This window comes from Lissotriton helveticus, chromosome 5_1 (assembly GCF_964261635.1).
Source record: "Lissotriton helveticus chromosome 5_1, aLisHel1.1, whole genome shotgun sequence".
NCBI lineage: Eukaryota > Metazoa > Chordata > Amphibia > Caudata > Salamandridae > Lissotriton > Lissotriton helveticus.
In genome coordinates this window covers 603695113-603722698 of record NC_136065.1, presented here as the reverse complement: position 1 = coordinate 603722698, position 27586 = coordinate 603695113, and the positions used below count along the sequence as shown (strand labels likewise).

At 44.1% G+C, this 27586-nt stretch overlaps 1 protein-coding gene across 2 annotated transcripts in view; it reads right to left on the bottom strand.

The window, feature by feature from the left end:
* POLR3A (RNA polymerase III subunit A) overlaps positions 1–27586 on the bottom strand; it is a 284112-nt gene that overhangs the window by 16439 nt on the left and 240087 nt on the right. For both annotated transcript variants that reach the window (XM_078642965.1, XM_078642966.1), the window contains 8 exons: positions 20175–20261; positions 19974–20056; positions 19660–19830; positions 18707–18800; positions 14205–14297; positions 13955–14119; positions 6198–6362; positions 461–592 (listed from right to left, as the gene is read on the bottom strand). In XM_078642965.1, the coding sequence (XP_078499091.1) occupies positions 461–592; positions 6198–6362; positions 13955–14119; positions 14205–14297; positions 18707–18800; positions 19660–19830; positions 19974–20056; positions 20175–20261 (990 nt within the window). The remainder of the gene's footprint in view (positions 1–460; positions 593–6197; positions 6363–13954; positions 14120–14204; positions 14298–18706; positions 18801–19659; positions 19831–19973; positions 20057–20174; positions 20262–27586) is intronic.

The window sequence follows — 27586 nt, the reverse complement described above, 5'->3', positions numbered from 1 at the left end:
GAAGGCCTCACGGCCCGATTCGACGACTGGAGTGCAACAGAGTTGTAAAAAGTGTATCGCCACCGAGCGCTTAACAATACCGACGGTATCCGAAGGCCTTTTGGCCTTTTGAGAAGTTTTCTTGATTCCGAACTTGGAGAGTAGGAAAGTACATCCGAACCCAATGGCGGAGAAAAACAATCTGGGGATGGAGAGGATGCCCATGCGCACTGTAGTCCGAGGGAGGAGCCACCTATCTCGTGATACTTCGAAGACTCTTCCAGGACAACAATGTGCAATCATCCGGACCCAACACTAGGCAGCGATCTATGCACAGATAGGAATTCAGCAGCCCACATGCCTCGAACACCCCTCCACCGCCCCCTTTCTATTTACTTGGTGTATTTCGATTTATATTTGCTATGAGCATTGAAACAGGAGTGATGAACAAGAGTGTTAAAAGGCCCAAAGCCATTCCTACCTTGTAGGACATCAGGTCAGCAAGTAGCATGACATGTCTGCGATCTATGCTCATGCCGTGGTTTACCATGGTGTACTGGATCTCATTGATGATGGTGGCTCGCGCAGCTTCGATGCCCAGCGTCTTTTCTACCTGAGGGGGCAGCAACACAATATTATGAAAGCGAGCCTAAAGGGAGGACAACACCAAAAACACATCTAACAGAAACACTTGGTCATTCCGACTCTTATGCCAGAGTACAAAGCAGATGCCCAGAAACCTACCTAGCAATAACTATGACTGTACTTCAGGAATGTGGCTACCTTTTTTCTTATTTCTTTCATCATCATCATCGCGCTCCTCGCAACTGCTGCAGCTTCTCAAGAGTATTCTAACATTACTAACATTAAAACATTCAGAAAACATAACAGGTGCGCTTTTGATGGGGAAAATATAATGTATAATTGCATTTTTGCCAATTGCTTTATTTTTTAAATAGATGGAGGAGAAACCATTCCTCACTATTCTTCAGTGCGTTCCATTTCATTTCCTGCCCAAAATTTTTACAAGGAATAAGCAACAGTTGCACATATCCAACGGTTTTCTCACAAGGAATCTTTCAGAAAATAATTTGTGAATGCCCATAAACGTGCACGTTTGTAGATGCTCACCAAGTTTTGCAGGTGTCCACAAAGATAAAAGCCCACGGTGAACTCATGCATATTTAATCAAAAGCAAATATTCACTACCCAAATGTAATTCTTTGTTGTGATTACACCTGGATGGTGTAATTGTAAACGTGATGGACAAGTTACATACCTTCAGTAACGCCTTATCTGGTGGAGACATGAGCTAGCCTCAGATTCCTTACCTTTGAACTTCCAGGCATCAGTCAGGTTCTGGAAGATTTTTCTTAGCAGTACCCCTGCGTGCCGGTCTGTCACTACTATGAGATCTGGGTGGGGAAGGGAGAGAGGTCTGCCTCAGACCCAATCGCAGTTTGTCAGCCACCACTGCAGGTCTTTTGCTGTGCCCTCTGATATCTGAACTAGGGCGGTGGGATGTTTTCAATGATGTGCCCACTGGAACTTCAGGTCCCACTGCAAAGCCCGCATGTGCCATCTTGCATGGTTCACCAACAGGATGCAGGAGGCCATGAGGCCCAATAGCCTCTGAGTCATTCTCACTGACTTCCAGGATAGTGGCTGAAACATCGGTATCATTGCTTGAATATCCTGATCCTCTCCGGTAGGATAGGCCCAAAACTGCAACATGTCCAGAACCACTCCAATGAAAGGGAGTGTTTGACTGCGACTTCAGCACATTGATAGAGAACCTCAGTGAATACAGGAGGTTCGCCATAGTCTGGAGGTGGGCGACGACTGCTTGGGATGAGCCCGCCTTCAACATCCAGTCGGCGAGATAGGGGAAGACTGAAACACTGATCTCTGCAGATGAGCTGCGCCCACCACCATCACCTTTGTGAACACCCGAGGAGCACTGGTGAGGCGAAAGCATAGCAAACTGAAAGTATTTATGGCCCACTGTAAACCGCAGGTAGTGATGATGGACAGGCAGGACCACGATAGGAAAATAGGCATCCTGCAAGTCCAGCACTACCATCCAGTCTCCCAGGTTCTGGGCAGAAAGGATCTAAGCTAGGGTGAGCATCTTAAAATTCTCCTTTTTGAGGAAGTAGTGGAGGGTTCAGAGGTTGAGGATAGAACGATGGCCTCCGTCCTTCTTTGGGACCAGAAAATAGCAGCTGTAACAACCACAGCCTATTTCTCTCCCTGGAACCCTCTATATAGCTCCTTTGGCCAAGAGAGTTTTGACTTCCTTGTGGACTAAGGCAAGATGATCCTCAGTCAGCCGATCGTACACTTGAGGCATGGATGGATGGGTAATCTTGAAGGGGAGGGAGTAGCCCCTTCAGAATATTTGGACTGGTGTGTTGTTCATTATTTTTTTTATAAGTGAGGGAAGTAGCCTTATCAATTATAGGGTCCAATAGTAGCGTATCCTCAAGTGGCATGTATTCCACTATATGTTCGCCCTCTGAGATGTGGCATCGCAGTGAGTGCTTCAGCTGGATATATCTATATTATTCGGTATCAGACAATTTGAATTCCGTTTTTAACTCTTCAAATTCAATCAGCTTTTGTCCTCTCCATACATCTTCTAAGTTGTTAATATCCAGTAGTTTCCACTTGCTAAAACCCTTTAGTCCACCTAGTTCCCTTAGGAGGTCACTATCCCACAGTTAAGTACTTCCTGTAGGCTTCCCCTTCCATCCCAGGAATTTTGTTGCCTCTCTCATATATATATCACTGTTTGAGTATGTGGTGGTAGTTGGGTACCCCTCAGTTTTTAAAAAAAGCACCGCTGGATATCATCTCTTACCCATCAAGTGGTGATCTACCATGTATGGGGGTTCGTCCCTTAAGACCCATGCGTTAATCGTGACTAGCTGTGCTGCCCAATAATATTTTTTATGTCAGGAATGGGCAGTCCGCCTTCAAACATTCCCCTCCGTAATTTGTGTAAGGCTATCCTAGGGCTTCCCCCATTTCACAGTAATCTAATTTCACGGTCTACTTTTTGCAAAGAAGTCTGGTTGTACCCTACATGGTGTATTCTGTAAAACATACAGGAATCGTGGTAACACCATCATTTTATACAGTGCAGCCCATCCTATAAGAAGCAGTGGTAACTGTCTCCAGTGTACTACATTTCGAAGCCGGTCTATTTGTGGGAATATGTTGTCCTCTAGGAATTCAATGCCTGTTTTGGGATCGCCAATTCCCAGGTATTTGAATTTGTCTTTTATTTTTAGGGCTCGAGTACTGGATGCAATGCCGGCGCCGTTACCGCCAGCACAAAGAGGAGTGATCCCAATTTATCTGAAAACCCGAGTATCCCCCAAATAGTTGGAATATGTGAAGTATTCAGCTTGTCGATGACTTTGGGTTTGCGAGTGATGTATATGAATCTATTTTCCCAGTGAGGTCCGTCTTGACCCCCTGGATAGATGTGATAATATCTTGTAGCATGGGTTCATGTGCTACTGATGAAGGCAACACTGTAGTTGTTAGGTCATCTGTCATTTTCCCGGGTCCTGTCATTGCTTCCTTTGATAGGGTGTATTTGTCCAGTTTAGTTTGTTGCATGGAGCGAGGGCCATTTCCCCATCATTAATGGTTCCACATGCTCCTGCTGGTTTTGTCCTACAATATCAGGTGACCCCAAGAGTAGTACTCTCCGCCACCTGCCAAGGCCTGATGATGCTTGCCTGTCAGTCTGTCGGATTTCCAGTTCCTGGGTCCCCCAGCTGGTCAATCTCAGGCACTCGCTGGTTCAATCTGGGGTGCCCCGCAGTGAGTTGCCTCTATTTTGTGCCGTGCTGTCTGACCGATCCCCCTCCTCCCAGCTGTCACTCTCTGTATTTTTAGTGCCTACCGTTTAGTTCTTTACTGAAGTGAGAGAAGAGGGGGGTTTCATGAGGGGCAGGCAAAATTAGTGACTGCCAGGGCCCTCCTCGGTCTGTGGGGGCTCCTATTTGTCTGTGACTGGGTCTCCCCCTCAGCCACAATTGGAGCACTGCTTTACACACCTCGCTGGAACCGAAGCCCCTCTGGAGATCAGCTCTGGTGTGCAGTCGTATTTTCAAGGCTCTATTAGAGCATGGTGATTCCACTCCTGCTGCCATCACTCCAGGTTAGCGACATCTTACCGGGGCCGCCACCCAACTCGCTTCCCTGCCTTCCAAGCCTGCTGCGTAGCTTGCCCTGCGGCATTCATAAAAGTCAGCCGCTACGCAAGGCCGGGGATCACTGGCAGGCTCATGCCTCTTGGGCCGCCCTTTCAGTTCCGGCAGGGTCCCGCTTTGCAGCACGTTTTCAGAGCTCGTGTCCTACACAGAGTCCGGACAGCCCCCCATCTGTGTTTTTTTCGGATGTTCTGATCAGATATTGCGGACTCATTAAGGGTAATCCGGCAGAGCGGCTCTAATACACAGCCATTTATCTTTGCGGCTAGCCACACCCCCTGGGTTTTATTCTTGAGTGTGTGTCTCATTTATTGCCTCTGAGTAAAAAAAAAGCTTAGCACTACCCTCTGATAGACCTAACTGCTCAAGCCTAACTGCTCACCCACACTACAACTAATAGAGCGTTAGTATTATCTACCTTTTCCTCTGTATACCAATCTGGGACACATTTGACTCTGCAGAGCAAACTTCATTTTAGTGGACTATATAGAGAGCCAGTGTCAATTGAAAACGCCATGATAGGGAAATGTTGGCTTGCGCTTCCATACCCACACCTAATTCACCCTGCCTCCTGGGCTGTGGAGGCCTACCTTAGACGCGCCTTATATACATGAAAGGCAGTGTATGTGACTGTGCCACACAAGATGAGGGCACAGTCGAGTTCGAGCAATTTGCACTTCTCCTGCAGTCTACAGTAGCAAGCCTGCTATCAGGAGTTTGCATGGATAGTCCAGGGTGGCACTAAATCACGCTGCAGCCCTGGGGACTCCTTTACCACCAATGCCTTGGGTACTCCTGGTACCATATACTGGGGACTTATAAGGGGGTAAAGATTTAGCCAATTTGAGATTACGAAGACAAACATAACAGTTTTAGGAGAAGGAACTGGGGTCTGGGCAGCAGATTTCAGTGATCTATCAAAGTCATAATCATAAGCATTAGGATCAAAAAGTGTAAGGTGACTATAAAAAGGAGGCACTTTCGTACAGTGGCGGAAAGGGTCTGCCATGATGTAGCAGGAACTCTGGGTAATTTACTGCAAGGCAAATAAAGAGGAAGTGCTACAAAAAGACATGGAGTGATTGTGAGAAAATAGTTAGGATTGGTTGACATAATTTCTTCAGTCACTGGCTAGCGCACAGAATATGTCTGACACCTCAACCACCACCTCCTCAGAACATTACTAGGAGGACACCATCCACAAAAAAGGCTCGGCCAGATGAAAGAAGTCTCTTGCCTCCTTCTCACACCATAAGGACTGGACTTGCCCGCCATGGGCGAAGTGATTGGCTTCCTGTTTATCTGCTTCACAGATGCAAAATGCAAAAGGATTTGTAACTCCAAGAAGGCGCAGCTGACTGCAGCGTACAGGACCCTGCAGGAGACCTGGATGGGGAGCAACCTGGTCCCAGAATCCAACCCTGAAGAGGTAGGGGCTGCAAATGTAACCAGAAGGAACTTTCCCAGAAGTTGGATAGTAAGTCCGAAGGTAAAATAAATAACCGGGGCAACCTGCTTGGAGTAATCGGCCTCCACTCAATCGCAGTCGGACTGAAATTGTGCCATGGTCCTGGTCAACAGCAAACTGTTGTTTATTCTCACTGCACTTAAGTTCTCGGTTTGCTTTTTGCCCTAAAACTTCAAATCTCCAGTTCTTCAACCTATTTAAATGATTGTCATGTGTATTTGCTCATTAACTTTTTGTCTAAATGAGTTTGGGATCTGTACTGTGTTGCTTTCTTGCCTTTAAAATTGTTGGCAATGCTTGAAGTAAACATACACCTTATCTGTGGACTGCCTGATGCTTGTGCCATAGTTAACGGTGGTTGAACCGAAATTCTCTCTAAGTTGAAAGGGAAGGGTATCCTAAATTACTAACCACAGTTTTTGACAATCACGTTTTTAGTTGTTGTAATGTTTCCCTTACCCCAGAGCCAAAGCATGCCGGAAAACTGGTAACCGAGGTTCATTGGAGATATGCAACATTACCTCATAGGTGTTGTTGGATGTGGTCTTGGCTCCGTTCACGCCGTGCGTGGCCATCACAGCACGCAGGTTGTCTCCTTCCACCAGTAGCTTGAACTTCTGCTTTCCGCTCTGCTCATCAATGTGAATGACTGCTCGTGACACTTCAGGAATGCCTTGAACCACAACCTATCATTGACGGGAGAATGCAAAGATTGGTATTTAACATTCTTATCATTATAAAATCACAAATATCTTAAAGAGCAGTACATGGTTTACAAAGATGGAGCATGTAATGAACAGTATAGATTGGTGAAAGTAGAGGTTAGGAGGGGCACAGCAGGTATAGGTTGTAGTTGGTGACTGATAATAAAGTTTTTTTCGATTTCGTGTGCACTCTTGGGTCGCGTTTCCGTCAAAACGCGTTCAATTTACTGTGTGTGGTGTAGGCATCGTAATGCAGCTGCATCCCCAATAGAGGCACTACGTATAAAGTTCAAAACAATGATTCTGAAAAAGTTCAATTGTACGTTTTCGTGGTTTTAATTGTTGAAAGCTTAATACAGTTTTCTTTGTGGATATTCACATCATATCACATCCGAGTTTAGTACATGGCGGTAAGGTAAAGAGAACGTCTCCGATGCATTTCGGGCAGGTAGCCCTTTGTCAAGGAGCGCTGTGGGGAAGACGAAAGGGTGGTAAGAACTAATGTGAGGAGCGGGCGGTGCGTTGTATTTTTAGAAAGTGCCGATCAATGAATGTGAGCAATTGAGCCTTAAAGGAGTGAGGGATGTGTGGCGAGTATCGTCAGCGCGTGACGGGTTCGGAGGAAGGTGAAGGGAAGGGGCGCTTAATCCGCAGGTTGCAGGGTGAAAGATTCTACTTACTTCATACCGCGAGTGAAAAGACCTCAAACGTGGCTGGAAAGCATGCGGGCGGGGTGCCTGGAGTGAGTGTCGCGCACGGGGAGTTTTAGAGTGAGGACGCTTGCAGGTGTTAGAGGAAGGACTAGGTGTGAGTGTGATGGGAAGTGGAAAGCTGGTGTGGGGGCCATATTGGAAAGGTGTATATACGCAGGAAAGTACAATGCATCATAGATAACACAGAATTAAACAATGGAATAAATCAAAAATATAAACAGTTAAAGGTAACAACTCAGTTCAGTCCGGTCATTGAGACCGTACGGTTTAAGCGACTGCAAACGATAAATCCATTCCAACTCTCTCTGGAGTAAGAATTTGCGTGTGTCAGTTCCTTCTTTTTTGGAGATTGTTTCAAGGATGATAAATCGGAGTTGGGCAATGGAATGTCTTGCTTCAGCAAAATGGGTTGCAACATTGGATTTTTCATATTTCAGCCGGATGTTTGATTTGTGCTCGTTTAGTCGTGTTTTGATTTTGCGTTCGGTTTTACCGACGTATAACTTGCCGCACGGGCATTTGAGTGCGTATATAAGATGCGAGGTATCGCATGTAGCATTCACATGTAATTTGATCGGATTGCCCTTCATTGGATGTCTAATTGTGTTTCCTTTTATGATGGAATTGCAGTGACTGCAATTCAGACATGGTTGAGTGCCTCTGTATATCACAGGTTTCAGAGTAGGTTTGGATAAGATTTCCTGTATATTTTTGTTTCTTGAATAAGCGAATAGTGGAGGTTGTTGGAACATGTCCCGAAAATCTGGATCCACTTGTAAAATGGGCCAATGTTTGAGGATGATTTTTTTATACATGGTACTGAAACAAAGAAACAAATCAACGCATCGTATTGGTGTCCAAATTTTCTACATTCAGTACCATGTATAAAAAAATCATCCTCAAACATTGGCCCATTTTACAAGTGGATCCAGATTTTCGGGACATGTTCCAACAACCTCCACTATTCGCTTATTCAAGAAACAAAAATATACAGGAAATCTTATCCAAACCTACTCTGAAACCTGTGATATACAGAGGCACTCAACCATGTCTGAATTGCAGTCACTGCAATTCCATCATAAAAGGAAACACAATTAGACATCCAATGAAGGGCAATCCGATCAAATTACATGTGAATGCTACATGCGATACCTCGCATCTTATATACGCACTCAAATGCCCGTGCGGCAAGTTATACGTCGGTAAAACCGAACGCAAAATCAAAACACGACTAAACGAGCACAAATCAAACATCCGGCTGAAATATGAAAAATCCAATGTTGCAACCCATTTTGCTGAAGCAAGACATTCCATTGCCCAACTCCGATTTATCATCCTTGAAACAATCTCCAAAAAAGAAGGAACTGACACACGCAAATTCTTACTCCAGAGAGAGTTGGAATGGATTTATCGTTTGCAGTCGCTTAAACCGTACGGACTCAATGACCGGACTGAACTGAGTTGTTACCTTTAACTGTTTATATTTTTGATTTATTCCATTGTTTAATTCTGTGTTATCTATGATGCATTGTACTTTCCTGCGTATATACACCTTTCCAATATGGCCCCCACACCAGCTTTCCACTTCCCATCACACTCACACCTAGTCCTTCCTCTAACACCTGCAAGCGTCCTCACTCTAAAACTCCCCGTGCGCGACACTCACTCCAGGCACCCCGCCCGCATGCTTTCCAGCCACGTTTGAGGTCTTTTCACTCGCGGTATGAAGTAAGTAGAATCTTTCACCCTGCAACCTGCGGATTAAGCGCCCCTTCCCTTCACCTTCCTCCGAACCCGTCACGCGCTGACGATACTCGCCACACATCCCTCACTCCTTTAAGGCTCAATTGCTCACATTCATTGATCGGCACTTTCTAAAAATACAACGCACCGCCCGCTCCTCACATTAGTTCTTACCACCCTTTCGTCTTCCCCACAGCGCTCCTTGACAAAGGGCTACCTGCCCGAAATGCATCGGAGACGTTCTCTTTACCTTACCGCCATGTACTAAACTCGGATGTGATATGATGTGAATATCCACAAAGAAAACTGTATTAAGCTTTCAACAATTAAAACCACGAAAACGTACAATTGAACTTTTTCAGAATCATTGTTTTGAACTTTATACGTAGTGCCTCTATTGGGGATGCAGCTGCATTACGATGCCTACACCACACACAGTAAATTGAACGCGTTTTGACGGAAACGCGACCCAAGAGTGCACACGAAATCGAAAAAAACTTTATTATCAGTCACCAACTACAACCTATACCTGCTGTGCCCCTCCTAACCTCTACTTTCATTTATCATTTTCCGCCATTCGGTGGGAGCACGCACTACAAGATGCAGTTTGACGAAATCAGCAAAAGTACCCAAGCCAGAGCTCATACCCTGGCATATGATGAAGAAGAACGCAACAGAATTTATTCGCTAATTGAGGAAGACGTCAACCCCGCCTCAACCTCACGCAACAAGGAACAATGCATCAAACAATTGCTCTACCTCTCTAAAAGACACATCAACCAAAAGCTCCATGCGAGCACGTTATTGAAATATCATCGCGCTCTCAGAATCCCACGCGGCCTGAGGATTTCTCTAAGACCATCTCTATGCAAAAATTCTAAGGCATTCAAGATAAATGGGACGCCATCCTCAACAAATGCAGTCTTGACCTGATTCTTTTAATCGTTGAAGAACTCTCTGGTATACTAAAAGAACTAGAACAGGAAACAAATGAGGTTAATGATGAACTCAAGAACATCTTTCCTCGGATGAACTCACTCGTACCTTGGAGGATACTCAAAACATTCTCGATAAACACCGCAAAGAAATTAATGAACGCAAACTAAGAAAATTCCGAAGGGATACCCTCGACTATAAATTAGACGAGGTATACTCGTGGGCAGACGTTTACGCGCAACGACGACGCAACAGACCACCAAACACCCAAACCGACACCTCATCTTCGGAGAGCGATTTTTCAGCCAGACCTCCACGCAAACAAACTACCACCCCCTCGGGTGATGAACAAACGAGTACATCAACAACCACAACTTCCGCTGTCTCTTTTTTAGAATCAGACCCAAGACAAACCGAAGACTCAGGAGGAGCAAGAACAAAGGAAAAAGAAACTATTGCTCCAAACACGAGAAGCACAACCACCAAGAAAGACAACAAAGGCAAAAAGAACGTCTCGTAATCAACATCTCCAATGCCATTATACCCAAACATCAAATCGACCTGCTGGAAAAAGGTACATCATTCGTCCCAGTCACATCCACCAATTTACTGGAACTCGAAGTCAGTACATTCAAATTTACAAGAAAACTTAGATTACGCCATTTCTTCGATAACATCATGCCACCTTCCAATATGTCAAAATCTGATGAATTACGTGGGCTACGACCGACCAGCACCTTCCAAGCACCAAGTAGTCATAAAAGTATAGATCTATTTGAAGACCTTGTACGTAATGACCTCTCAAAGATTAATTTCAACAAAAAATCAAAACATTCAAACCTCACAACCAAAGACCGGGACACACTGAAATCTCTAGCCAACAATGCACAAATCAAATGCATTAAAGCAGATAAGGGCGGCGCCCTTGTGATCATGGACTCTGCTATGTACAATCAACGACTCCAAGAACATATCCATGATGAAACTATCTACATGCGACTTGATACTAACCCCACTAAGGAGTTTTCCAATGCTCTCCAAGAAATATTAATCAGGGCACACCGCAATGGCATCATTGAAGAACGCACTAAGAACTTTCTTCTGACAACGTTTCCCAGGAGTCCAACTATTCAATTGAGTCCCAAGATTCACAAAGACCTGTACAACCCACCATGCAGACCAATCGTGTCCACCCGGGGGTCATTACACGAACCCACCGGTAAATTTATAGACAAATACCTCCAGCCCATTGTCTTAAAATCCGTTAGTTACATCAAAGACACCACCGATTTTTTAATAAAACTGTCCAAAATTCAGATTAACAAAGAGAAGTCATACATACTATGCACGGCGGACGTCAGTGCACTGTATACCTCAATACCACACCAAGGTGGCATCGAAGCCATAGAAGCAGCCCTCCTCAACAGCAACATGGATCCCAACATGCAAACCTTTATAATGGAATTGATGGGGTTCACCCTGTATCACAGTTACTTCCATAATGACAATCAATGGTTCTTACAGTTGTCCGGAATGGCGATGGGAAATTGTGCAGCGCCCACGTATGCCAACATCTTCATGGAAAACTTCGAAACACGCCATATCTATGCAGACCCCACTTTCCAAAACAACACCATTATGTACGTAAGGTACATCGATGACCTTTTCTTTATTTGGAGCGACACAGAACAAAGTTTGAACGAAGCCCTTACCAACCTCAACAAAAAAGATGAACGGATTCAACTATCATGGCAAATGAATGACCGAACCATTCCATTCTTGGATGTGAACGTCACAATTACACCTGATGGCATCAGCACCGACCTATTTAGGAAATCTACCGACCGGAATAACACTCTTCACTTTTCCAGCTTCCATCATGGAGCTTTGAAGAAACATATGCCTTATTCGCAAATGCTACGCGTTAAACGCATAGTATCCAACGAACACACAGCCAAACTTCGGATCAAAGAAACATATGATCGCTTCTTGGAGCGAGGTTACCCAGAAACCGTCCTAACCGAGGCACAAACCAGAGTGGAGAAAATTGCCAGAGATGCATCCCTAACCAAACAGCCCAAAGAAACAAATCAACGCATCGTATTGGTGTCCAAATTTTCTACATTCAGTACCATGTATAAAAAAATCATCCTCAAACATTGGCCCATTTTACAAGTGGATCCAGATTTTCGGGACATGTTCCAACAACCTCCACTATTCGCTTATTCAAGAAACAAAAATATACAGGAAATCTTATCCAAACCTACTCTGAAACCTGTGATATACAGAGGCACTCAACCATGTCTGAATTGCAGTCACTGCAATTCCATCACAAAAGGAAACACAATTAGACATCCAATGAAGGGCAATCCGATCAAATTACATGTGAATGCTACATGCGATACCTCGCATCTTATATACGCACTCAAATGCCCGTGCGGCAAGTTATACGTCGGTAAAACCGAACGCAAAATCAAAACACGACTAAACGAGCACAAATCAAACATCCGGCTGAAATATGAAAAATCCAATGTTGCAACCCATTTTGCTGAAGCAAGACATTCCATTGCCCAACTCCGATTTATCATCCTTGAAACAATCTCCAAAAAAGAAGGAACTGACACACGCAAATTCTTACTCCAGAGAGAGTTGGAATGGATTTATCGTTTGCAGTCGCTTAAACCGTACGGTCTCAATGACCGGACTGAACTGAGTTGTTACCTTTAACTGTTTATATTTTTGATTTATTCCATTGTTTAATTCTGTGTTATCTATGATGCATTGTACTTTCCTGCGTATATACACCTTTCCAATATGGCCCCCACACCAGCTTTCCACTTCCCATCACACTCACACCTAGTCCTTCCTCTAACACCTGCAAGCGTCCTCACTCTAAAACTCCCCGTGCGCGACACTCACTCCAGGCACCCCGCCCGCATGCTTTCCAGCCACGTTTGAGGTCTTTTCACTCGCGGTATGAAGTAAGTAGAATCTTTCACCCTGCAACCTGCGGATTAAGCGCCCCTTCCCTTCACCTTCCTCCGAACCCGTCACGCGCTGACGATACTCGCCACACATCCCTCACTCCTTTAAGGCTCAATTGCTCACATTCATTGATCGGCACTTTCTAAAAATACAACGCACCGCCCGCTCCTCACATTAGTTCTTACCACCCTTTCGTCTTCCCCACAGCGCTCCTTGACAAAGGGCTACCTGCCCGAAATGCATCGGAGACGTTCTCTTTACCTTACCGCCATGTACTAAACTCGGATGTGATATGATGTGAATATCCACAAAGAAAACTGTATTAAGCTTTCAACAATTAAAACCACGAAAACGTACAATTGAACTTTTTCAGAATCATTGTTTTGAACTTTATACGTAGTGCCTCTATTGGGGATGCAGCTGCATTACGATGCCTACACCACACACAGTATAGATTGGTCACAGACCATATATGGTAAGAAACTAACTGTACTTTGCAATTCATCCGGACGACGTGAAAAGTGTGTGCAAGATACATGAACTCATTCTGGCACTAGTGACATAGAAAGACAAATAATGGAGTACCACCCTATGCTAGGTGTGTGCTGGTGATTGGACAACTGTACATCCTTTATGGAACAACATAACCATTATGTGATGCCTATAGTTTTTGCAACCCTTTAGTCTTCAGATTACAGCACCCGAGGGGCCATGTGTGGTACCAAAACCCTTGTGAACCAAATGAATTACTGGTCAGAGCCTATACAAACCGCCATTTGTAATAGTGCACTTAAAGGCTTGCCAGTGGAGACGTCCTTATGTCATTGTTCTCCAACTGGACACTTTTGATAACAGCATTCTGATGGTACATCACTCCCATAAGCTAAGTCTACTAAGTGTAGCACCTCATAGTGCAAATATATTAAAGGGTTGCAACTGTATTCCAATTTTATGGTGCTTGCAAAAGTCAGGTGTACTACTACTACTGTCATGTTTTGTAGACCAGGAGTGAGACCGTTGTAATCTCAATTTTACAGAACAGCTAAATGAGATTGATAATCACCTCAAGTGACAGTAATCCTACAGGCCTGCTTTGATACTACAGTCATGCGACACAGTCTGCACAGATGAGTGTTTTAAGTAAATAATTCCTACTTCACACTTTGCCTGAATTTAGGACCACAGCACACATCTTACCTTTGGCAGCTCTTCTTTCAAAGACTGAAGAACATAGTACATTGAGCTCTTGCTGTTCTCACGTGGTGTTACGCATAGAACCGCTTCCCCATGTACTGCAATGTCACCAGGTTTCACTCGCAGCTTTGACAAGCAAATGGAATACCTCACGGTTTCTGCATTGACCTGGTAAGGTGAAGAAAAAAAAAAGACTTTCACACAGATCGGCTTCTGCCAGGTCATGATCATATTACCTGGATGCATTACTTACTTCTAGTCTCAGAAGCCGTATCCGTTCCATGGAGAGCTTCACCAGGATAAAGCAATCATCCGGAAGAAAGACTTCTTCAATATACTCCGAGATCTACAAGAGAGGGTGCAGGAACTTGGATAAACTTGATTTCCTTATAGAAAACATTTGAATCATAGTCACAGGGAATTCTAAATGGACATGCGTGCTATGAAAATATTTGAAAAATAATTTAAGGCAACGTAACTAAAGTGCTTGTATATGCCCCAAACTATTTTACGGATGAGGTAATCATCTCTGGGACTGCCATAAAGACTGCCAAGGGGGACGTATGATGTTCAGAGTGTCAACTGGACTCCCTTACGTGGCCCATTTCCATTCCAACTTCCTGTTCCAATTCTGTGTGTTTTAATCATGGTTCAATTCAAGAGAGAGTAAACGAATTATTCCAGGACAGGCAAGCATGCAGAACAGGAAAAATTAAATTGGGATCCACTATGTTGTAGAATTTAAAGCAGAGGAGAATACAAAATTTACCAGATCATGATTGAACAAATCAAACCTGTGGGTGGGAAGTTACCAAATGTGTCATTTAATTCAACATTTAGGTCTCGGTTCTAGTGACTCCCTTGCAAACCAGAAAGAGAAGGAGGTGAATGTTGCATTATCATTTGATCAACAAAAGGAAAAAAAAAAAAAAGATTTTCACATTTAATTTCTTGAGCGAAGAGGTGCCTGTGTTTTTAGGTCGAGCCTGTCCCATTCCGCAGGAATGGTTGGATCGAATTTTAGTGTTGCATCAGGAAAGCTAAACCAGCCGGCGGTTTTCCTCAAGTGCATGTGATCGTGAACGCGCATCCGCCTGCTGGTTTAGCTTTCCGGATGCAACTCTAGGGATCTGCTCCGCCCCCTACTGCACGCGCTTTCTATCCGCCTGCCTCAAGCGCGTCCACTTTAAAGCCATCTGTTGCTCGGCCTCAGTTCTCCACTTCTCCTCCCCCCTCCTCCCCTCTAATTACATCCCTGTTCACGACCGCGAGGCCGTGCTTCAAAGGGATCCGCAGTCCCGCCCCTAAAAGCTTCTTTCCTGACTCCACTCTCTTCCCCTCCTCTTTACTTTCCTGGTTTTCTTTCCGTTCTCTGTTCGTATCCCCCCTCACCCCCTCCTCTCTCTTTCTCCCTCATTTCTCTCCAACTCTAGCCCTTCGTATCCCTTTCTCCCTCTATTTCTCTCCCCACTCTACTGGTAGATTGAGGCCACAAGCACACGGGCAGAAGTGCTCGAAATCGCACCCCTGCTCTTCAAGACCCAGTGCTCAGCGCTCAGTTCACCCCTCCAGGCACCAGCAGTTTCACCGGTCAGTTTAGCACCTTCAATTACCCCCGCACAACGCGGGACATCGTTGCTTTTGATGCCGCGAAAAACCACTCAAAGCCGTGGAGGCTGTATAATCTAATCAGGAGCAGCCTCTCTGGTCAGTTCAATCGCTTCCAATATCTCCTCACGGTTCGCTGGATACCATCACCTCGGCACCACGAAGACCCGCACAACGCCATAACTCCAGGTCGCAGCAGCTCCCGGCGGAGAACCAGTCCACTAGGGCATCACTGCCGCCATTCCGGGGGCGGGGTCACGGGTCACAGGAGGCTACACGGAGGCGTGTTACTCCGTAGTCTTTTGGTCTGCTTTTCGTATAACATTGGCGCGCAGCACAAACACTCAAGGATACAAATTCTTACATAATTGTTCTCCTCATTGTGTGCCACATTAACAATAGCGGCCTTCTACATACCGGCCGGTCCCGCCCTCCAAACCTCCCATGTTGCTTCTGGACTATAGCGTTAAATAAACAGTGCTTGTTTGTTTTTACACTGCTTGTTTTTAATTGCACGCTTTCACTTTTAACAATAGCGGCCGTCTCCATACCACCCAGTCCCGCCCTCCAAAGCTTCCATGTTGCTTCCGGACTATAGCGTTAAATGAGCAATGCTTGTTTGTTTTTACAGTGCTTGTTTTTGTTTAGTTTCAGCGCATTACAGTGCGATTTTACTCTTAACAATCGTAGCATTTCCAAACCTTCACGGACTCGATCACTTCCTTGCAGTCTGCCTGCTGAAGTTTCACGCCGTGTGCCAAGCGCTTTGTTTTTTTGTAGAACTTGGCCTTCGGCTAATGGTACCTCATGGCCCTTATGGCTGATTCATACTCTGATGTTTTCTGCCACACATGGGAAACGTAAGCTGAGCTAGAAAATAGCACACGTAAATATGCTGAACATAATAGGGCATAACAATACACACTAATGCATATTCGCCCCTCACTTGCGCACAGAACTGGCACTATGCAGAGAAAGTAACGACTCTTGGCTTACCTGTAGTCAATTGTAAGTAATCCCTTGCAACTGGGAGCAGCGTAAACTAGCATTGACAAAGCCATTAGTTTGGGCTTTAGTACATTGAACATTTTCTTAAGCTTTACTAACACAAAAGCACTACAGCTTGGGTAGCAAAGTGGAAGCTGCTCTCTCACACAGATCAAGTGCAGTGTCGGCAGCAGCAGTGCATGTTAGCTTCACATGCAGGACATTTACAGCATAGATGGCAGCAGGGCAAGCTCCTGTCACGCAGAAATCTGGTGCAATCCTGACAGCAGCAGCTCATATTCATATCGTATATTTACAGCATAGATTGCAGCAGAGCAAGCTGGCCTCTTGTGCAGCTCAAGTACAGTCCTGACAGCAGCAATGCATGTTACAGTCATATCCAGGACAGATGGCTATTGACTTTGTGAATAACAATGCTATTAATTTATATATTTTAAAAGCCAACACATTAAAAAAAATGTGTAATTTACAATACCAATAGCTCACACTTTCCTAATGCGAGACCTATTGCATTGCAAATGCTTGTTCAGCTTAGTGGAGGCTTTCCTTCCCACTCAACAAGGCATTTAGGAGTGGTGTCATAAGGACAGCAGTGAATGGGATCCACAGCTTGGCACATTTGTGTTGCAGGTTCCATTGCAAAGAATGAGGTCTTAAATGCAGTAAACATCTTTATCATTTCAAGCTTCATATCTGTGTGAACTTTAGAAAGGATGCGGAGCAATGTCAGTGGAGTATTGGTCCAGATGAAGTGGTAATGAAATAACAGCAGTACTAGATCACACAGATACAAAGTGATTAGAACAATTACACTGAAGTCTCAATTGTTAGATGGGTGCAAGGTGCCTGACACCAGACGGAGAAACACATGAGGGGCAGAGGAGAAAATGCACCACTTTACATAGGTTTGAGTGGCATGAGGTCACTGCTTCAGTGGTACAGGACTGGCAATAGGCATATTAGCTCTAGGTAGTGCACAGTGATACTCTCTGTTGTGAATGAGCCAGATTATGTGATCAGAGGGCACACAAGACTTTAAGTGGTTTTCCAAACCACAACCATGATATTTTATTGTTCTAGAAGTGGCCATTAAACCATTTGTTGTCCTCACTTTGCTTGAATTGGATCTATGGTGATTAAAGATGGGCAAATTGTGACGGTGTTGGGTCACTGAAGTAAAGTACTAGGATGGTAGAAGGTGGACAGAAAGAGGCTGTCAGAAGATCAGCCTATTCCTTAAAAAAGGCCTATCACATTGTTGATGGATCTACATAAAGGCAACCAGTTGGGCCCCTTTTATAATGAAGGACCACAGCTTCTACCCTTTCTATAGGGCAGGTGTCCTTTGAAGCAATTAGTTCTGCTGAATGGAAGCAATTCACCCTAAATCCTTCCATAGAGAAGAGGCCCATAAGGTCCCGTTCTACAGATAAGACTTATCACCAACTCATGACAAGCAATGACCTATTAAGTACTGCTATAACGATATATCCATAATGGCCCCTTGACATATCTTGGATCACCATGGCCTATTTGTCAGAGGAATGAGCGTAACTTCCACTTCCATTCAAGTGGGAAAATTAGATACTCTCTACAGAGGGAAGTGGTCACTGCTTTCTATAGACTGTGACCCATCACAGCCCACTGTAGAGGCCCAATCAGGCCGAACAATTGTAACATTCCTCCCTGCCCCTGCCCCCCTCCCCCAAAATCAAATATTTGTTCTCATATCCAGGGAAAGTACAGCAGTATCACAGATTTGCGTCATATGCATTCAAATTAAATGGTATTCATTTCAGCCAAAAAATTGTTTTGATTCCAAGACAAGAGTTTCCTCCTCCCCTCAATCTACACAAGTTCACTGCGTTCACCACCATCCATTATAGAGAGAATATTTTCTAGGACCTTACGGCACCTTCAAGTTCAAGAATGTGCTTTAAACAACTTCTTATTCAGGCACTCCTTTATTAGATGAACAGGTGTCGCTCATTCATACTAAAAGATACAATATTAAATGCAGAACCCTTAGAATATGCACAGGGTCTTATTCTTTTGGATAAATTAACTTCTGGAATTCTACTTTCCTGCACACATTAGACACTTGTAAAATGGCACTGTAGAGAGTTCCAATCAGCTTACCTCCCCTAAAAGAGTCTTTTCAATTCTTCCTTTAACAAGTCGTCCAAAATCTGAGTCATCATCCTTCTCCAGATTTGCAGTTATGATAGGGGTGCTGTCAAAGAAGAGGAATAACAGGCAAAAATAGGAGACGCCAGCATAAGTACTACTTGCGATCCACTTCATTCCTGTATGTGTGCTGTTCATGAATTGACCTAGAGGAATCTGCTAAAACAAGTTTCGAGTGCAGAGCATCATAGTTGTGAACACATCACCCCAGCACAATACCAATCTTTGAGTCAATTCTGTACAGTGACCAGCAACTGACAAGGACTTTAGCCTCAAGTTTTGCAACTCTATTGCTACATGGGCTATTAAAGACTTTCCAATTATCAGGTCATGACTAGAGGTTAATCCATGGTTCATCAACAGTTGGGACCTCAACAAGAGCCTTGCGTTTAGGATATACCAGGCATAATAGATCTTCATCCCCAGTATTGACAAGGATGGTCAACACTTAAATGGCAGTCTCTGCCCCAGTTAAGTCTTTTTTCTTCAGTTACAAATTGCCCTGGCCTCACGAACTTAACTATCTTTCCCGCCACCTGAACGGAAACTAGACACATCTTAAATAACAAAATGTAACACTAACAATTTTTAAACTCAATAAAATACTTCAGCTGTAGATTTTCATTTGCTTACAAGAAATGTGGTGTACGCTGGCTGAAATGCTCTGTATACAATCTTACTTCTGGGCACCATGGTCCCAGTAAGGATACTTTGTCTAGTGTTGCCCATCCAACCTGCTCAAGGTGTGCAGGATGAAAGACACTGGCAAATCTAAAGCTATTACTGGTCGGTTTGTAGGAATAATCAAGACCCATTTAACAGCAGTGTGGTTTAAACAAACCCCTGGGGTGGACTGGGGTGTGAAATGGAGAAGCATATAAAACAAGATAAATGCGGAATCCTACCTGATAGCCTTTGAGGCATTGATGATCTCCTTGATCCTTGGCACCCCCAGAGTGATGTTCATGGAGGCGACTCCGGCAAAGTGAAAAGTCTTCAGGGTCATCTGCGTGCCAGGCTCTCCAATGCTCTGTGCACACAGGGCACCAACAGCAGATCCCGGTTCCATCTGTGCCCTGCCAAAAAACATAAGGCAGATCACGCAAGTTAGCTCTGAACAGATTTTGCAAAAACGAACAAATAAAAGTGGTGGCCCAGTCAGAGAGCAAGTCTGACCTCGATGGTGATCTGGGTGGATAATAATGCAAACACCCAATACCTCATATACTTATCCCTGCAGGTCTCCAGGAATTTTTCTAGTTGGGTTGGGGTGATCCTATCCAACTGGTACAACACACGAGGCTGAAGAGGAAAAAATGTACTTAAAACAGTTCAAGATGGTAAACCATAGCCAGCTCTATATACATCCTTCATGGATAGTTCTGCAAATGCTGGGGGTAGAGGGGTTAGTCAATAATACCTCAGTGGTCCCGTTGTCATTGATGCCATACTTGTCCCTGGTCTTCTTTATCTTTTCAGACACATCTTTAATAAAGTTTTTTATCTCCTAAAATGATAATTAAAAAAAACGTCTGAGAAAAGACACAACAATCTGCATTTGAATGCAAGATTCATGAAAATGTATGCAGGTCTACTTCAACACTAACAGACATAAATGTTTTTGTCTATCACAAGGGTGACTCAAATTATTGAGGTGTGTTTGAAATTATAACCAACTGGAGAATTTTAAAATATTACCATGGAGAAAGCAACCCATGATGTTAACTGAAAAATATTACATGAAAGGTGAGAATTTTGGTAACACAGCATCCTGCTCAGGGACTAAACGAAAAACAACAGCATGTCTTAGAAAACCAAGAAGCACCCAGAAAAGAAGCAGCATATGTTCCTTGGAACCGATGAGGGATGTGGACAACCCTTTCGGAGACCTTGTTTCTGAACACATGGACCGGGAAATGGATGAAGTTTGAGTGAACTGAGCAAAAACACAAAAGGGCAGTAAACACAGAGGTTGGATGCATTTCCTCCTGAACCTTGTGCACAAACAAGTAAAAGCTGTGCTTGCAGGACATCTTGTAGCTGTATTGAGCAAGCATTCTGATGGATACTATCTTCCGATGCAGATTCTCCATCTCTTGAAGCAGCACCTATTCTCATCCTGGGTGGGAGTTCATTTATCTATGCATCAGTGGTAACTGGAACATCTTAAGAAACCTTCATGTCATTACAACTCTTCTAACCAATGCCATAAGGGACATCATCATTGAGCCTTCTGGGAACCATCAGTGCTCCTTTCCTCAGTTGTGGCTCCTCACATCACAGATGGATGTCAAAAAAGTGAAACTGAAAAAAGGAACAGCTCCCAGAGCTTAAGCATGGAAGATGGAAGGTTGGTCAAATAAAATAAACCTTTTTCAACAGATAACTTTCTCTCACGGACTCATCATCTCTTGAAAGACTCACAAAGGAGGGGAATGACAAACTAATAGGTAAGACCAACTAAGCCTCCTCTTCCACTATGACATCAAGGCAAATGTGAGTGAAATCTTGCCACCTAACATGTCTTCTCAGCTGTCCTTAATTAACTGCTTGATTTCATGGAGTAGAATCTGATTCTTTCAGGGATCCCTTTTTGTCATCTCATAGCACATTTCAGAGCAATTAAATGATCAATCTAGAAATACATTTGACCCTTCCCATTCACTAGCCCAACTAACAAACAGCCAACCCTGAACTCCCCTGTTCAGATACATCAAAACTCAGAGTCCATTTAGGATCAAGGCAATAGCACTTATCTACCATAGAAAGGTGTAAGAGAGAAAAGAAGACTGATACGTGAATTATTGCTGAGAGGATGGTCCAAGACCTTCCTATGCAAAACCGAATGTTGGACTTCTAGACTACCATTGTCGGTTAAAACTGATGAAAGAGCTTGTAACTCACAACGCTTGAAGTTCACGTTCTAGGTGAATGCTCTCAAGAAAATAACTTTCAGAGTAATAACATATAAAGCACATTGTTGAAACTACCCAAAAGAAAACACAGTTAGAAATCTCATCACCAAGATCAAATCCCAAGGCAGGGTCACCAATTGTTTTGGAGGAAATATCTGCTAAGTTCTTCATAAATAGTGTAAAAGCCTTGATGGGAAAAAAACAGGAACCAGGTAAGTAAAACAATCACCACATATCACTTCATAGTACCAAAATATAGGCAATGGTCCAACCTTTTCTACTTGGGGCTAAGTGACTTTTCCCCAACACACTGCACAATCAGTTTTCTTTGAAGTTCTACAGACTACAATAAAACCTCCAAGACATTCTCAGATAGGTCGCAATCCAGGTATCTCATTCTCACTCGCTTAAGAGCTACACATAAACGTAATGTCCTGCAAAGCTTGGATAGAGACTCTGGCTCATTCTTCTCCAAGACAAGTACATGGAGAGCTCCAGCAATTTAGAGCACCATATTCTACTTGTGCAGTCTAAAGCAATGCAGGTCTTCTCAGTCCCAAAAGAACCTCGGATGCTGGGAAGGTGTATAGAGGAAAGCTATGCCCCAGATAACAAATTTAGCATCATAAAGAGCACAGCAAAGGAAAAAAACCTCTGGAGGAAAATAGCTGTCACTTCCTGTACAGATATCCTACTGGAAAATGTTGCAAACAGAGGAACTGGCACCCACCACCTTTCAATGCAGTGCACACTTGTGGAAGATTGCCTCATTCTAACAGATAATCTAGCACTATGCTCTGCTTTCCTTTCAAATAGGCTCATGTGAAGTAATCTCTTAGTTTTTGGAGCATCAAACCAGATACGCATGATGCTTTTATACAGTGGAAGTGCGCTCACTGCCCCAGCTTGCTGACAGTAGCTTTCTGGTCAGGATCTGAAACATCTTTCCTTAGACATAATTGGAAAAAAATGCTGCGGCCAGCCAATGGTCCTCAGCTACAGAATATTTAAGTGAGGCTCGCTCACACTGCAACCTCACGCAGACGTATTCTTCATCACAGTAATACTCTACCAATGTTGCTGAAACTACTCATTCCTCAAGGAGACTGTCCTTAAGTAGCCATGCGAAAGGTCCTGGCAAAGGAGTTTAGCAACAGAGATACAATCTTGCAAGAACCTCCAGTGTAGATCACTGAACGCCTTAAACCTATTTAAGAAATTGGCTCCTCAGCATAGCCTGGGAAACCAGAAAGATATAGGAGACTTGCGACGAAGGAGCATCACTGCCACTCCATCAGTGGAAATGTCTGAACGATCCGGATGTAAAGGATAGCTCAATAGGATAATCTCTTGGGTACATGGGAGAATTTCCTGAAACTCGAGGAAAACCCCCATGAATGGAGGGCATTAATGAGATTAAAATTTGACCAGAATTTTGCCTTCATCAGTCAGTTGCACAGGAATTGAATCATGCATACTTTGTAGTAGCCGTTTGAAGTTGTCATAATATTGCATCACTGTGCCTTTCTTTAAGCTCAGGAGCACTGCTGGTGAGGATATGGAAACTACTGATTAAGACACAGCTCAAAGGGATGCTTATGAACTCAAGCACATAGATATGCTTAAAATGATTAAATGGAGCGGATGGAGTTAACATTGCCCAGGAGCTAGCTATTTTCCAACAATTAAAGATTCTGAGGGGTGTCTGCTTAAACCCTGATGACTTGCTTGACGTCCAAGGGCAGGTCTAGACATCTCTTGGGAAACCGAAGGTCTTTATTAATAAAAATAAATCCTGCAGTTCAAGATGCATTTAACAAGTGAAGGCAATGGCTGTCAGACAATGTAGCAGCCATCAGACGCTACAAACATAGACCCCTTTCAGGCTTTGTTTCTAGCACTAGACACCAACCACAACTAAATTCTCTCAAGGGAGGTGAGTAATCTGAGAAACCAGATTTCATTGGGAGGGACTGCTTGTTAAACCATATTTTACTCACTCATGTATAGAAGGGTTTTCATACACAACAAGAATAGACTCAGATGACCACTTGTATAGAGAAAATGAAACTTTAGTTTTGGGTTGATCTGAGATATAGCAGTGACCATACATGTTTAACCATCCAGTGAAGGAAATAAAATACCTATGACTAATGTGTCCTTTCTCTGGGCCACTAAGAAGGTTGTAAACTTGACTGAGAATCTGCATGCGGAGTTGGTGACCTAAGTTCAGTTCTGAAAGTGTTGCAAGATCCCTAGCAATGTGGAAGGCGGAACACAGGCCCTCATATATATCCTTTCAATCACCATTGTCATCAATCCGATTACCAAAGGATGAGGCAATTTCTCAAAATAAAGAATCAACAACAGAGGAAAACCAGCCCAATACCTTTTCATTGTTAACTTTTGTTCATGTAGAAGACATCGGGCAGAAAATAAGGTGACCACAGAACAGGGGAATAAACTGGCTGCCTAGCTAACATTAATCTCAAAGTAATGCAGTGTTTTGTGCAGTACTGGAGGTACCAAAGACACAAAATATGAAGGGGCTAAGACAGTCTTCAGTGACAAATGTCCAAAATCACATCCAAGGAGTCCAAGGAGTCCATTCAGGGATAATTGGCTCAGTGGAAGCAAATTCCTTGGCAGCATCCATCGATTAGGCAGCAAGTGGCCAAGAAAAGTGATTTGATTTACAAACTTCTAGAGTGCAATTGCCTGGGAGCATGTTGGCGCTAGCATAATTATACATCCAACCTCTGAAGCGTAGATAACCTAGCACTAGGAACTGCCAAACTACAAGGAGAGTGAAAATAACCATGTTTTTAAATATTTCTGAAAACAGAGAAAATTAGTCTGACTTTTAAGATGCTGGGGTATGCTGTTCCAGAGATTACAAGTGGAATGAACAAAACTGTGACCACCCCATGCCACTTTCTTGATTCTGGAAACAAACACTGATCTCGACGTGGCTGACAGTAAAAATCTATTAGGAGAGTACCATCTGACTTGGTTCTTGAGACATTCTGGCCCTGAGCCGTGAAATACCTTGTGTGCCAGACACAAAACCTTAAAGGCAATTCTCTTCCTTACCGGGTGCCAGTGAAGCTCCACCAATGTGGATGCTACAGACTTAAACCTTGGAATTGTTTTCAGTAGGCGGCAGGCCGTGTTTTGCAACATCTGTAGCTTATTTATTGATATCTGTTTAATGTCAATACACAAGGCATTACAGTAATGACGCCTTGATAAAACTTCAGGAGATGACCACAGAGGTTTGCAAATCTAGGGGAATGAAGGGTAATACTTTCTTCAGCATTTTAATTAAGAAAAAAACAAGATCAAGGGAATGTATTTATCTGAGCCTCAAATGGCAGATCAGCATCAAAAATGACACCCAAATTCCAAGCTTTAGAGGCTGGTGGAGGAAGAAAACCAAGAGACTGAGGCCACCAAGAATGATTCTAAAGTCAACATCCTTCCCAAACAGAAAAAACTCAGTTTTTGGAAATTCAGTATTTTTCCATTTTTACTCATCCAACTATCAAGTGAGCACTTTTTGTTTATTAAACATTCATTAAACGCAGAAAACGTCTCCTTACTGGTTAAGGCTGGGGGAAGGTTCATCAAAATGTACTAGCATTTTTGTGCAGAGGAGGGTTTCATGTGTAGTGGGCGCTTATTCCACATTTTATGGTAATGTATGTTGAGGCTCCGGATTTGTTGCGGTGGATGCGTGGGTTGTGTGCTAGAAGAAGTCTGGCAGAGCAGAAGTGCATGAGATGTTGATGGAAGGAGATCAAGCTCTTTAGGTAGGCAGGGCCATGTTGTGCAGTGCCTTGAACGTGTGAGTGGAAAAGGTGAAATTAGTGTATTTGTATACTGGCAACCAGTGGAGCTCCCTGAGGTGAGGAGTGATGTGTGTTCTGAGTGGGAGGTTGAGGATGAGTTTGCTGAGTGCTGGATGGTTCGCTGTCTTCTGGTGAGTAGCTTGATGATTTTGTCCATAGCAGGGTGTTTCCAAAGTCCAGGTTGATTTGACAAGGGCATGCGTCACAGTTTCTCTGGTATTGTTTGGGGAAATTTGTAGTTCGTCCTCAGCATCTTCAGGGTGTGGAAGCAGGATGCAGTGACAGCACTGACTTGCGTGGACATGACCAGCTTGTGGTCAATGGCGAACCAATGCTCCTGGCTAGGTGGCTGGGGTTTGTTGTGCGTCCAAGGTTGGCTGGTCACCAGATGGAGCCCCATGGAGAGGTGCTTTTTTCCGTGATCATTACTTCAGTCTTGTTGGTGTTGAGCTTGACGTAGCTGGACTTTCAGATGTGATGAAGAAAGTGAACTTGTTGCTTGTGTTCTTGTCTGAAATGGAGAGTATGAGTTGCGTGTCACCAGTGTAGAGGGGGATGTGGACATCATGTGTACAACTTAGGCTAGAGGGTCATGTAAGCACTGAAGAGGGTTGGGCTGAGGGACGAACCTTGAGGCACTTCGCAGATGAGAGTTCAGGCTTTAAACGAGTATGGTGCTAGGATGACTGCCTGTGTTCTGTCTGTCAAGGAGCAGATCCATCGTAGAGCGGGACATGGATGGCAGTCTCGTGCAGGCATTTGATTGCATTCGCATTTATATACTGCTTACTACCCCTGATGAGGTGTGAAATCCATTTTCGGCGAGTTGCACGCTACTTCGAAACCCAAAAGGATAAGTGGTGGAATAGTATAAGGAAATATCAATACTACTATTATAAAGAGAGAGACGAAACCTTTGAGGCGGGTAAGCTCAAGAAGTACAGCACCAATCACAACACCCAATACAGCATTGGAAAGGGCAGTTGTAGCAGATGGACATAGGCTATACATCTGCCCACCATATACATTACGAAAGTAAAAGAACCTTAGGGGTAAAGTAGTCCCGTGACGGGGCGCGCCATTCACACGCACCATTCACGCAGCATTACTGCTAACCTTCACAGTACTTGCTTTTGGGCCTAACCGTTCTGACAGGGGCGTCGCCAAACACCAATGTGCGCCGCATTCACGGAGCTTCGCATTTGCAACAATGTGCGCTGCATTCACGGAGCTTCGCATTCAGGCGGCATTTCACACACTTAACGATTTCAATTTAGTCCGGTGCTCAGGCGGGGCCTCAAGGCAGTCTGCCTACCAGCGGGGATCACACACGCGCAGCCCTCGCAAGCATGCTGCCACGCACTGCACTGTCAGCGTACACGGATTAACGTCGGACAGAACGCTCTTGGGGATTCTATAACCAACCCACTCCAGAGCACCCACAAGCGGCAAACGTTACCACGGAGGAGGCACATATCACGAAGGATCATCAAAAACGTTACAGCTGAGGAGGCACATATCACGAACGATCTTCCTAACACTGCATGCACAAGCGGACAAACAAATTGCACAGAAGAACAAGTTACTTACCTTCGGTAACGATATATCTGTTAGAAACAGTAGTTAGTATTAGATTCCTTACCTTAGAATATCCCCAGGCGTCAGTCTGGATCCGGAAACTTTTGCGTAGCAGTACCCCTGCGCGTCGGTAGGCGTCGTCTGCAGGCGTCTCCTGCGGCTCCGCGTCCGTCGTCGGCGTCGTGCGCCGTGATGACGTCGCTGGAGTATATAGACGCTGCCTCCGCGCGCTGACGTCAGTTCTTTGTACATAGCTTTTCCGCGCCAGAACACGCAGAGCCATGCGAGAACCAACACTGGTGCCATTTGAAACTAGGGCCCTGAAAGGGATGTCCTTAACCCTATGTATCAGTTCGCAGAACGGGGAGGATGGGCGGGGCGGTAAGGAATCTAATACTAACTACTGTTTCTTACAGATATATCGTTACCGAAGGTAAGTAACTTGTTCATCTGAAAGAAACAGGTTAGTATTAGATTCCTTACCTTAG